The sequence below is a fragment of the Natator depressus genome, chromosome 5 (genome assembly GCF_965152275.1).
Source record: "Natator depressus isolate rNatDep1 chromosome 5, rNatDep2.hap1, whole genome shotgun sequence".
NCBI classification, from domain to species: domain Eukaryota; kingdom Metazoa; phylum Chordata; order Testudines; family Cheloniidae; genus Natator; species Natator depressus.
The window spans coordinates 119355215-119368586 of record NC_134238.1 but is presented as its reverse complement, the minus strand read 5'-3'; the positions used below and the strand labels follow the sequence as shown (position 1 = coordinate 119368586).

The following is a 13372-nucleotide window of genomic DNA, read 5'->3' as shown; positions in this document are numbered from 1 at the left end:
CACCTGCGTGGCAGGGTGGGAAAGATCTCCTGCAATGACATGTGTTAAATGATTTCAGGTATGAGATAAGTCAATGAGATGCATCTCTAGGCTTGTGTGGTCATTCAAATAGACACACTGGTGTTCCTTTCAGTGATCGCATACTACGAAATCTAAGCCTGCAATTACCAGAATGCTAGGGCCCGGTGCTCCAGGGACCACAGGTGTGTCTGTTAGGAGTAGAAATAGGCACACTCAGGGGGAAAGACTCTGTCCCCCGCTCCAGTGTGCAGGTGCCATGAATGTGCCACCATAGACAGAGGAAGGATTTTCCTGGTGCAGGGAAAGCGAGCTGCCTTCTCACAACCACTGGTGTAGGGGACATGTCAGGATCAGGAAAGGAGGGGGTGGATCGAGGATGGCAGGGGTCAGGACCCCATCACAAACTTCTACAAATTGTCCTTGGGGAGGGGAAGAGAAAAAGGAAGAACCATACATAACAGATGCTAGTCATGTAATTTAATGCACGTTTGGAACATACTCAGATACTACGGCAATGAGGGACATATAGGAATCTAAATAGAATAGGGATAGTACATGGTGCTATGGGGATTTTAATTTACATTAGGGCCATTCTGGCCCCTTGTCCAGCCCAGAATCCAGGCAGTGTGAAAGCACAAAGCCACCTCCTACTAGGCAATACTGTTTTGTGCTGCACATCAGCTATACCAGCAGCGTAATAAAATGTGATTTTCCTTCTAATCAAACACTTGAGCAAAGTGTGTGTATTAATGTAACCTGTAAAACACCTCATATGCCGAAACAAAGCTGTAAGTACACAATGGATTAAATATCAATGCTCTGTAGCTTCTGAGAAATGCATATTAATATGAAATAGTTCCACAATGTTGGTGTCCTTCAAGAAACAGACCTGTGTGACAAGTACAGCTGTTCTGCACTGTTATATTGTCCAAGGTTACGTTGCTTGTACACTATTATTGTAGAATTATTACACAAAATAACTGAAGAGGGTTTTTTATGCACATTGCAATGTAATTACAGTTAACCTGTAGGCTTTTTATGCTAACTGCATGTATTTAAAAGCATAGCTACGTGGAAGTTTGTGTAACCCAGGTAAGATTCATATACTTGAACTAGTTGTGCAAGCCTTTTCAAACACAAATAATAGACTGTAAGGTTCACAAAACTCCAGAGTTCACCCATCTCAAGCATGGAGTATCACATAGTGAAACAGGTGTTTTGTGCAAACATGAAATAACCCCAGAGATAGACACCAGTGATTATTAAAACAAGGCATAAGCATTCAGTTCTAGTATCCATAGGGGCACATATCTGAATGTCCAGTCATTCAAATAGACTCATATGCATGTATTTGAAGGACCACTTTCAGATGAACTCACCTGTGTCTATTTTAATGGGTGATCATAACACATGTCCAGGTTTGTTTCTTGGCTTTTTAAACAGACGGTTTGCCTTACATTTACTACACTTGTTAGTGTCATGCTTTTTACTGCGAGTTGTTTTGCAAGAACGGACAATGTGGTCATGCAGTAACCTCAGCAAAGCCTACTTTGCACAACAAAAACAGTGGCTCTGAAATCTCTCTCCTGCTCAGGGTTTGTGTAGCTGTATTAAGACTTTAAAATAAATTAGAGGACCAAATTTTGTACTCAGTTATGCCCAAGTTACCCCACTCAAGCCAGTGGGTTTGCTTAGGTGTAAATGAGGGCCGTCATATTGATGCGAACCATACTAAACACTTTTAAACGGTGCTACTTTTCTTAACTTGGTTTAAAATGCACAGAGCCCACGCCAGTGTTTACATTAGGACAGGAGTCAGTCAATAGCACAGACAAAGACTCTCAAGGCATTTTTACAAGTTTCCCAACTCCTCCATCATTTCACATGGCTCAGGTCATTGGCTATGAGTAATACCTTATTTCACGACTAGTCCCTTTGATTTCAGTGGGACTGATCATGGAGTAAGGGTGACAGAATCTAGCCCCTGGTTTCTGTAGAAATAAAGGGTTAAAAGGCTTGTGGCAATTTACGGAACTATGTCCTGGCTGCACTGCTGTGGCTTTACTAACAGGAAAGCTTCACACTGCGGAGACAATAACATTCCCACTTACAGCTAATTCAACAAGCAAATATCGCACAGGAAGAGTCATTACACTCATTTTTCCCAAAGTTAAAAAAGAGAGAAGTACTTGAACTCACTTCTCAAAGCTCTATTTTGACAGGTTAAATTAAAACGTACAGCAGGCATATTAATAAAGACGTATATAGCACCTCCTTTATGGTCCAGATTCGGATACCATTACTCAGACTGAATAGCACCTTCGTCCAAGTGCCCTTTGACGCCAATGGGTCTACTGTTGGAGTATGGTGCTACTCAGTAGGGTTGCCACCTGGCCAGGCCAGTTTTTCTGCTGCCTTGCTTGTTCCTGGTCAGCGGATGTGGCATGTCAGGTTTTATTTGCTGCTGGCCATGTGAGTTGCAGCTGGGGGACAACACGCTGAAGTCCAGCCGATGCCCTGGTCTTGCTCTGAGTGTGTGTAACATGCCACGGGCTCCTAGGGCAGGATGGGTGTGGGGGCAGGCTGCTGGGGGGAGGAGGGTCAGGCTGGCAGTGGGGGCATAGCCAGTGGCAACCATACTATACAGATATCAGATTCTGGCCCTATGTGTTCAAAGCTACCTCAACAAAGAGTCTAACTAGAGAGCTCTGTATTGCGCTGACCATCCCTAGCAAAGCTTTCCAGCATTCTGCCACTGGCATGGCAAGTTCAGTCTATTGTAACCCTGAGTTACTTGTTAGGGCTGTCAGAAAGTACAAAAGAAAAGGCTAAATACACAAACATGTATTTAAAAATAAAATAAATGCAATAAACATGCCCCTCCCTCCCAATCTCCAAAATACACAATGATTCCTAAGCATGGGAACTAGCAGAGCTGCTATCTTTCATGGTTATATCTAGATTAATGCCCTGCCTATGACGTGAACCCAAACTCAAACTTGTAAATGCCAAACAGACAAACACTGTGGAAATGGGAGTTGGCAGGAAGGGTATGGGAAATATGGATTGAGAAGCAAAAAGCAATGGAACTGCTTTTGCTCCCCAAGTGCATTCAGCAATCTTAGTGCCTTTTCTTCCTTAATGATCTACTCTGATTAGACTTGCCTCCAGCCAGACAGAGTAAAAGGCTCTGGTAAGTCTAAGGGGATGACTACACTGCAGCTGGGAGGTGTAATTCCCAGCATGGGTAGACAGACAGGTGCTAGCTCTGCAGAAGCTAGCATGCTAAAAATAGCAATATGAGCAGCAGCTCCGGCAACCCACCCGAGCACAATTTCACCTGACCCTTTGGGTACGTACCTGGCTGGCTAGAGCAAGCCGCCACCCATTCTACTGCAGCTGCTGCGTGGACACATACCCTAAAACACAACCCTCGCATGCACAAAGCAGCGTTTCAAGTGTTTGGTGGAGAAATGTATTTCTTTTTACGCTGTATGGGGCCAATCAGGGAGACAAAGCTTGATCAGAAAATATGAAAAGGCAGAAATCACACCGCAAACCAATTCATCTCAGCTAACAATTCCAGGTCCTACCTACACGGGTTCCATAATACTGACCAGACCCGCGAGAGGGATGCATTACTATCTCTCATGGTGGTGTTGCCACTCGGTTCAACGGGTGCCCTGTGTCTCCTGCTCAGCCGCGGGAGGAGCCAGATGCCCTAAAGACACTGCAGTTCTGTTCTGTGGGAGCAGAGAGGTCAAACAAGGGGATTCTACAGCACCTTGAACATCACAGAGACAGTCGCCACCACAAGTCTCTCCAAGGAAGCATGTTAGGACAGGGCATGTGGGTGAGTCACAGGAATGGCATTTGGATATCCAAATGGTGTGGGGCATTGGCACATTTATTTGCAGGCACCATCTAAAAGCCCTAGGAGGCCCATCGCCAGCACCTACTGTCCATTATTTTCCCTCCTCTTTCACTCAGGTTATGTCTGTACTGCAATCGGAGGTCTGACTGCAGCACAGGTGGGATACCCAAGCTAGCTCAGCCCAGGCCGCACGAGCACATCAGTGAGCCTGGGCACATACTCACATTGCTAGCCCAGGCCGCCCCACTGGCGCTGCTGTTTTTACATGTGGGAGTGAGGTTGAAGCTAGCATGGGTACGCCAATCTGTTCTCCAATCACAGCTCCAACTCCCGTGTAAACACACCCTAAAGGGCCAAGTATCCTGATCCACTGAACTCAGTGGCACACCTGACGCTAATGCCCATGGGCGTAAGTTTTGGCCTCAAATGCAATGTTCAAAATCAAGACCAATGCCTCTTGTAGAGCCAGTAAGAACTTGCAGTATGAGCTATCAGCTATCTTGACCTGACTCCAGCCAAACAAACGTCTACCCCAAAGTCCTCAACAGTGGGGAAGAAAGGGTACTGTATCTGTTAGTAACTCAGGGACCGGAAAGATGGGTAGAGTAGTAGCTCTTGGTGATTTTACCCTCTTGTCCAAAACTCTGGTTTAGCAAGCACACAAGAAATCAAAGCCCTGTAGTGCCACAGGTGCACTGATATGTAGGTATCACTGGGAGTTCAAAAGCAGATTGTGCCACACACAAGTTGCTTTAGAGTTGATATGTGTTACAAGGTCAGGTGGGAGAGAGATTCTTTGGGGGTGAAATTCATGCTTGTGCAGAGGGTCAACACAAGGTCGACATGCTACTAACATTCCACTGAAGACCTCAGAATAAGGCTGAAGTGATGCATAGAACCTTGTGCTAATCCTCTGCATAGGAGAAAATTTTATCCTTGCACCCGTTAAAGTATATTCATTGGGTTGGTCAGTTTCTATTTCTTTTTGCTACCCTTATTCTCACCCTCCCTTTATTCTCCACTGGTTTAAATGTCACTCACTACAGAGTTGCAGATCTAAAGAATGTAAACGAAGAAACAGACAGCTTGCTCACCTATGACCTGATCGAGCACCCGTTGAAGTCAATGGATGGACTCCCATTAACTTCAATGGCCATCAGATCAACTTGCTAGTGGTTTTGTCTAAAGTCTCATCTTTGCAGTGCTAGGGTACCTTAGCAAAGCATTTTCATATGTAATGCAGCATAAACTCAGTTCAATTACCATCAAAATGATCATACTTAATTTTAAAGGTTAGGGATTATAATGTAAAGGTTCCAACTGAAATGTTTAATTTGTTAGTGTCCTCCCTGTGTTTAACTAACAATTATACTGCAAAGTAAATCAGCTGGAAAGATAACAGTCATTATTTAGTCTTTAAGAGCCAAATTCTGCTTTCATATTCACACTTATTGTCTTCGGTGGGAACTGTGTGTTAATAGCTGAATTTAGCTCACTGTGTTTTCTAGTATTTTAAGAATTTAATTTACCCCCTCACATATTAAATATAAAAATCATTTAAATTGTCTATTATGCCTCCTATGGATGTTGAATGACAATTTAAGACACATTTGATTTATCTGTATTCTATTTTTATGGCCTGGGAAGAGATTTCTGATTTTTCAGCACTGTTGCATTCCCTGGAAAATTGAAAGAGTGGCTGAAATTCTAATTTAGTAGAAGCTCACGTTGCATTTCCATGGATAACATAAAACAAAATACTAATGACCAATGCTTAGTTTGAAACAGTAAAGATTATTTGTATAACAGTCTTTTTGCCATTACACCTTTGCATATTGTTCAAAACAATATTTCATAGTCTAAAGACCAGCGACATTTTTGATCACAGAAAATCAACAACAAAAAATAGTTAAAAAATAGTCTTCAGTGGACTTTGTTTAGGAATATTATATATTTTTCCAGCTGGCATAAATGAGCCTCAGGAACCACAATAATAAGAAAACAAAATCTGCTCTAAATGATTTTACAAGCTTACACGGATACACCTCTTATTTCCTGGTCTGGCTGAACTAGAACAAGCTTTCAGGTAAGAAGCAACAGCCAGTTTGTCTAAGTTTGTCTCCTTCTACCTTGGAGATCAAAATAAGAAGCTTTACAAAGATGATTTAAAACAGATTTAAGATGTAAGCCTCCATGGGGATTTACACTCATTGTTTGCATGCATGTTAAAAACTGTATTTCCAGTCTCTCTTGTGTTGCCTGAGAACCATTTTGCCCTTGTAAAATCTGCAATTATATTATAACCCATAAGTAGCTTTCATTTTTGTATTAAACACTATAAATACTATGTTAGTAATACTAAACTATTTCTATCGACTTATTTGTAAAAAGAAAAATATATTATATATTTATATTTTTTATAAAGTGAATTAACACTGGGAAGGTGTGGGGAAGTAGTGTACAATCACAGTTGATGTGTATTATTGGGCATAAATTCAACGCTTAACAAAAAACTGTTCAATTGAAATCCACCTTTCAAGCTGTGTCGGAGGAAGAGTCATAAGAAGCCGACACTATGAAGTTGCCAGAACTGGAGTGGCTTGCCATAGACTGGGCAGCTTGTTGACTTAAATTGTTACAGATTAGCACCAGCTGGTTACTCTGTGCTTCGGACAGGGTGCTGCAGCTCTGGTAGACGCTGAAGTTGGTCTTTCTGCCAGGGATGTTGCCCTTCTCGCACATCGTCTTTACCATCTTTGCAAGCTTGTTCTTCCCCAGGGCTTGACAGTTGTACCAATGAAGTGCAGCCAAATTGACAACCGGCTTGATGGACAGGTAGAAAGGAGCATCTTCGTATCGCATTGCAGGGGGCCGTCTTTGAGCGTACTCCTTGTAGTCTTGCACTGGGCAGGTCTGTGGAGCATGCTGGGTGGCATAGACTCTGGAATCAGTCCCTCCTCTCTTGGTTTTGGCATTCATATCACCAGTCTCTTGCCCCATCCACTCCAAATATTCCAAGCCTGTTTCTGTCACCCGGAGCCTGATATCCCCCCATTTGAGGGTGGACCCATGAAAACCTGTGCAGTGTCCAAACGCCTTAGTATTATTTAGCCAGACAAGGTTCAGCAGCCCCTCGGGATTATATCGACTCAACAAGCCTCTTTTGCGTAGGATAAGCTCATCAGCAAAGGTCAGCTTCATGGATTTGTGTGGCTTGTTTCCTTTGCCTTTACACCTCAGCTCTATCTGCTTTTGCTTCAAAGCGTCTTGGGATCTCTTGAACTCTTTATCCCTTGTAATACTGTATCCATACCTGTGTTCTTTGAGATAGCGCTCCAGCCCGCACTGATAGTTGGCCAAGCTGTTTGGCTCATATTCTGAGCCATCCTTCTGTCTGGCATCCACAAAGAAGGAGGCTAGGTATGCATCGAGCTCTTTGCAAGGGATGACATAGATTTCCCGGGTTTCTGAGGGATATTTGGAGATGAGAAACTCTCTGAAGTTACGGAGAGCTGTCTGAGTGCTGCGAATGGTTTTCTCATTCTGCTCCCTGCTGAGTTCCGCTGATCTCTCATCCTGGTCTGACAGAGGGAAAAGAATAGACAAGGGAACAATGAGTTTGTGCGACATGTTTGCCCCCAAAATAATTTCCTTAAGAAAGGAAAAAAAAATCAATTTCACAAAGATCATTGGAAAACATTATTACATACCTGTCTCATGTTTGAAAAGCCAACTTCAGTTTCACAAATGATGTTACTAGAGTATGGCAAAAAAACAATCAAAATGAGCTCCTCCTGTCACTGGCGCACACTTGGGCGCATGGAGATTTGTGGACAAGTCTGGGACTAGAGGCAAGTCTGCATTTTCGAACAAATGTGAGATAGAAAACTTGTAGATTGATTCCACTGCTGTGCGCAGGGGCCCAATTCGAGTAGCTAAACCCATTCTGAATTGCTTCATTTGTGAAACCAGAGGTTGTACTGGTTCCAATTAAAAAACAAAACAAAAACTAAAGCATCATATTTATTCCATTAAAAAGTATCTTTAATGAGATGTATTTTCAAGTACTAAATAAATATAGACAGAAATGTACAGAACATTATAACACAGCACACCCAAACACAAAGGGTTTGCAAATAACCATACTACAGTGCAATCCATAGTTTACAAGCAGGGCCGGCCCTAGACCAAATGGCACCCCAGGCGAGGACCATCTTTGGGACCCCTCCTCCCATTTGTTAAACTTCTGAGTACCTTATTTTTTATTGCATTTGTAGCCCATTTCACAACTTTGATGCATAATTTGCATGTATGATTTTTCCCGGTCATATAAGACGATAAATTTGCACACTAGGATCTGTAAATCTGTATTTATTCATGCACAGGACCCTGAGCTCAGCACCCCAGGCAGTCGCCTGGATCACCTGCCCCTAAATCCGCCCCTGTTTACAAGTGTACAGATATGAAAGATGGAGAATATTTCATCTTTAGGGGACAGAGAAGAAAAACATCAGTAGCTACCAAGACAGCACTCCACAAATTCACTTAGACTTAAGATCACCTACACAATCAGGTTTCTTCTTGAGAGTGGAACCATTTCTCCTTGAGGAACTGACCTTTCTTTCATGCTGGAAACCTTGGCAGAAGATCAAAATCTGAAAACAATTTTATGCTGGTCTACAAGGATATTTTTATAGGTCTTTGTGATCAGTGACATATCAAACCACAATTGTTAATCAGAGTTCAAGCCATCACTAAAGGTAACTTTTGTTGAGATACTAATTTTCTTGCTGATCATGGCATGAAAAGCATAAAAAGGAAAATGGTCCTTACATTTAAATTACATGTGATATTGAAAGACTATTTTCTTTACATGTGCAAATTACCCATCTATACAAGGATGTAATTTAGAAGCACAAAGATGGAATGGTCTCTTCAGGTATATGACAATGCTTAATGGTATTAGAAAATGATAAACAACAAACACAAAGAAGGAAAATTTCAGTGACAAGCACAAAGAATTAGCTATGCTCTGTTGTAGTTAAAGGAACTCGGTTCTGACATTTTCCCAATTAACAAGCAGAAATGATTCAGGCCTTTTTATACGTAATTAAAAAACAACATTAGATACCATTTCATTTTGTTTTGCCCTTTGCAGGTCGCCTTTAAGAGTGTCCTTATTTACAACCGCAAATAGGTACTGGCATTTGCATTTCAGTGAGAACACAGTAACACCTAGCAAACAGCTGGATTTTTCAATTTACATAGCACTTACAAATGTTGTACAAGACAATGTGCACTACCCACTCTTCCTGTTTAAACACTTTGGCCTGTTTAAATCAGGCCAAAATAACATCAGGCCAGTTAACTCACCAGTGTTTAGTGGGTGATGCTCACAAATTCAATCTTTCTTCTGCTAGCCCTCAAACACTGGCATCATCCACATTTTAAAGTGTTTTGGAGGATAAGCCAGATGTTTCAGTTGGTCTGAAGTTACATATTGTCTGGACCTCAATTCTGGGCACTAGGAGGAGCTGGAACTGGCCACTTTCCCAGATTAGATTAGAAGAGTCCGTTCTCTCATGAAAAGCACTCCCAGCACTTCCAGCCCCCCATCTTGTTAGCCCTGTGAATGGTTCTCACTCTCAGCCCTGCCTGCAGAAGGGAAAGAAGCCCTGTATGGAGCCCAGGTGCTGCAGAGCTTACTCCTCCCCTGACGGCACTGTGATACACCATAACCATGATATTCAGGGCTGCTCTCCAATCACCCCAGATCCCCCGCTCATTATAGTGAATTGCAGGAGGAAGAGGAAATCTGTGAAATTTAAAGAGGAGACAGGACTAAAGGCAGAACAATGTACTGGATGCCCACCCTCTTTGATTGCTATTTATCACTTTCATTTTCTTCCTGAAATGTTGACAGGTATGTAATTTGGATGTCAGATGTTTAAGTCTGACAAGGTGTCATATTTACATTTTTCCTTTGATCATTGTGACAAAGATGAAATGTTTCTAATATACACATAATTCAAAAGAACTAGTGAGTCTCCAAGGACTCAACATGGATGCATCTTGAGATAGCTATTCAACTCCAGTATTTCATCTATTGTTCAGATAAACATAGGAGTTATATTGTCCTATATTCACTTATCAAGACAAAGAAAAAAGCATAATACAGTCACCATACTGTATATCATATGATGAATGTTTCCAAGAGTGTAATTAGGATCAAAACAGAAGTTCTGTAAAAATGCTGTTCCATATTTATTTTCCGTTAATTACTTCCATATTGAAAATTGCTTAGTTTTTAAGTAACTATGTTTTTTTTCCCTAATAGCCAGCAAAACACGATGACTTTAGTATCTGAAAATCCAACTGCATTCTATCTGCTTTCAATCTCATCATCACCAACAATAAGGATCTGGACTCAGAAATCAGCTGGCACTTCTGCTGATGATGAATAAAAATGAACTGTTTTTCAACAGCTGCATTATTTCTGCACTATTAGCATTAGTAAAACTTTTTTTTGGAGGGTGGGGCAGAGGGAGGTCAGGGAACTAAACAGACATGATTTGGAAGAGACACAAGGCTAAAATCCTGCTCTTGCTGTCACTGTAAAGGGTTATGTTATCCTATCCTTCCATTTCTGTGTATGTACAGTATAGCCTTATTAGGGTATTAAAGCCTTGATTCAACAAAGTACACGAGGATCCCACTGACTCGTGTGCTTCAGTGCTTTGCTGAATCAGGGCCTAAAAGCAGAATGATACAATTAACTTAGGCTTGAATAGAGACTGGGAGTGGATGGGTCATTACACAAAGTAAAACTATTTCCCCATGTTTATCCCCCGCTACCCCCTACTGTTCCTCAGACGTTCTTGTCAACTGCTGGAAATGGCCCACCTTGATTATCACTACAAAAGCCGTGTCCGTCCCCCCCCCCCCCCCAGTAATAGCTCACCTTAAGTGATCACTCTGGTTACAGTGTGTACGGTAACGCCCATTGTTTCATGTTCTCTGTGTATATAAATCTCCCCACTGTATTGTTCACTGAATGCATCTGATGAAGTAAGCTGGAGCTCACGAAAGCTTATGCACAAATAAATTTGTTAGTGTCTAAGGTGCCATAAGTCCTCCTTTTCTTTCTTCCTGTGTAACTGAAATAGGTCATCGCTACTGTATAGAGCCTCAGCATAGGGCAAAACCACCTTTTGCCTATGTCTGAAGATCATCTCCCTTGAGTACCTCCTGTGAGGCACTGAGTGTTCTCATTAACTCCGGGGGGAGCAGAGAGAGATCAGACCCACATAGGAGGTGCTCGGTATCTTGTAGGTTCAGTCCCTAATCAACTTGAGTGCTGCTGCTTAATTCTGTCCTGGAATGAGAGCCTCATTCCTGCTCTGGCCCCTATACACTAGGCCAGCGCAGTGTAAAAGGGCCCTAAAAGCCCTGGCTCCAGCCGGGAGAAGATTCCCCCAGGACAGAGAACACAGACATAAGGCTACTCTCCGAGGACCCCCATCAAAAGCTGCAGAGTAGGGGGTGTGCCAGGGTGCGTCTGGGACCAGAAGGCTGTGTCAAGGACAGATGGGGCTGCAGAGATTTCAGACAGGGCTGCCTAAATTATCCTGGGGGCCTCTCCAGCCCCCAGAGCAACCCAAGATTGGGAAGGTGCATTCCTCCAGAGTAGACAACTAGTATTAGCAGCCCCATTTTATGGATAGTGACTTGCCCAAAGTCATGCAGGAGGGCCAGGAACAGAGCCCATATCAGATCTCCTGGTCCCAGTCTTGCTTCTTAACCACAAGGCCATGCATTCAGTGGAACCCACCCATGGGACGTTGATCCCCATGCAGGATAAGTGGAATTGTAAGGGTCAAGGACTGTATACATCCCCTTTGAAGCACATGCCAGCTGTCAAAAGAACACTGCTGAATCAGGTTTCTGCAGTGAACGTGTGAATAAAAAGTAACAGCTCTGTTTTGAAGACTAACCACAATATTGATGTTGAGATAAAAGAACCCCAGTATACCACAATGGAGACTAACATGGGTCAATGCCTGGGAGAAATCCTTTTATTCTGGTAGGGTACAGTGTTGAAATAAAGAGCTGGTGCTGTTTAAAGCATGGGAACAAACATTTACTTCAGTACATCAACCACCATTTATAAGTCATCAGTATTTTGACTGGTTTCAGAGTAACAGCCGTGTTAGTCTGTATTCGCAAAAAGAAAAGGAGTACTTGTGGCACCTTAGAGACTAACCAATTTATTTGAGCATAAGCTTTCGTGAGCTACAGCTCACTTCATCGGATGCATACTGTGGAAAGTGTAGAAGATCTTTTTATATACACACAAAGCATGAAAAAATACCTCCTCCCACCCCACTCTCCTGCTGGTAATAGCTTATCTAAAGTGATCACTCTCCTTACAATGTGTATGATAATCAAGTTGGGCCATTTCCAGCACAAATCCAGGTTTTCTACCCCCCCCACCCCACCCCCCCACACAAACCCACTCTCCTGCTGGTAATAGCTTATCTAAAGTGACCACTCTCCTTACAATGTGTATGATAATCAAGGTGGGCCATTTCCAGCACAAATCCAGGGTTTAACAAGAATGTCTGAGGAGGGGGGTGGGTAGGAAAAAACAAGGGGAAATAGGTTACCTTGCATAATGACTTAGCCACTCCCAGTCTCTATTCAAGCCTAAGTTAATTGTTAATTTTGACTGGCAGTCCACTTTTCCACCGCCATACACACTTTTAAAATACTGCTTCTGTATACACAGCACATACAACAGCTTCCTGTTAAATATGCCATAAATCATCACTTGTTAAAGGATGGCTTGTCACAACACAGGAGCATCACACAGTCACTCATCTTTTCTGAACTTGTGAAGATAAATTTCATATCTGCAAGTAAGCTGTTATAAATCCTCTGTGCTTTAAAGATGCCTGGTAGTTACTATTAACAAATCAGCGCCTTTGGCAACCATATCCAATGTAACCTCTCTACTATCACTATCTTCTGATTAGTTATTTCAGTGGTCTGACGTGTCACTTTGCGTGGGAGGCAGGGACTTTTAAACATAATGGGGCAGGTGCTCCACTGGTGTAAATCAGCAGAGCTTCATGGGAATCAGCAGACCTACAGCCATTTACACCAGCTGAGAGTCTGGCGTAATGGGCCTGATTCGCCACTGTGTTACTCTGATTTTATGCCGATGTAACTGTGGCGAATCAGGCCGATTACGTTAAAATGTCACTCCTCCATTGGCAGAAGCCACGGGTAATGCCGTGCAGAATCATGCCGGAGAAATATAATTCTGACACAACCAATGTCTACCCAACAGAGATTTCAAGCAGCAACCTGTATTCTACAAGAGTTGGAAGGGGGCAAATAACTCTGTTTCTATTCTCCCTGGCCTCATTAAAATCTTAACTCCCCGCATCTCACCTATAGGAAATGAGGAAGAAG

At 42.6% G+C, this 13372-nt stretch overlaps 1 protein-coding gene across 2 annotated transcripts in view; it reads right to left on the bottom strand.

Moving 5' to 3' along the window:
* The window catches only part of KIAA1958 (KIAA1958 ortholog), a 112380-nt gene that overhangs the window by 26833 nt on the left and 72175 nt on the right, over positions 1-13372 (bottom strand). Inside the window, exon 3 of one of the 2 annotated variants that reach the window (XM_074953526.1) lies at positions 5825-7476. The exons of the other annotated variant lie outside the window; for it this stretch is intronic. Within the exon in view, the coding sequence (XP_074809627.1) occupies positions 6431-7476 (1046 nt within the window). The 3' untranslated portion in view covers positions 5825-6430. Of the gene's footprint in view, positions 1-5824; positions 7477-13372 lie in introns of those variants that run through there. 2 annotated transcript variants of the gene reach the window in all.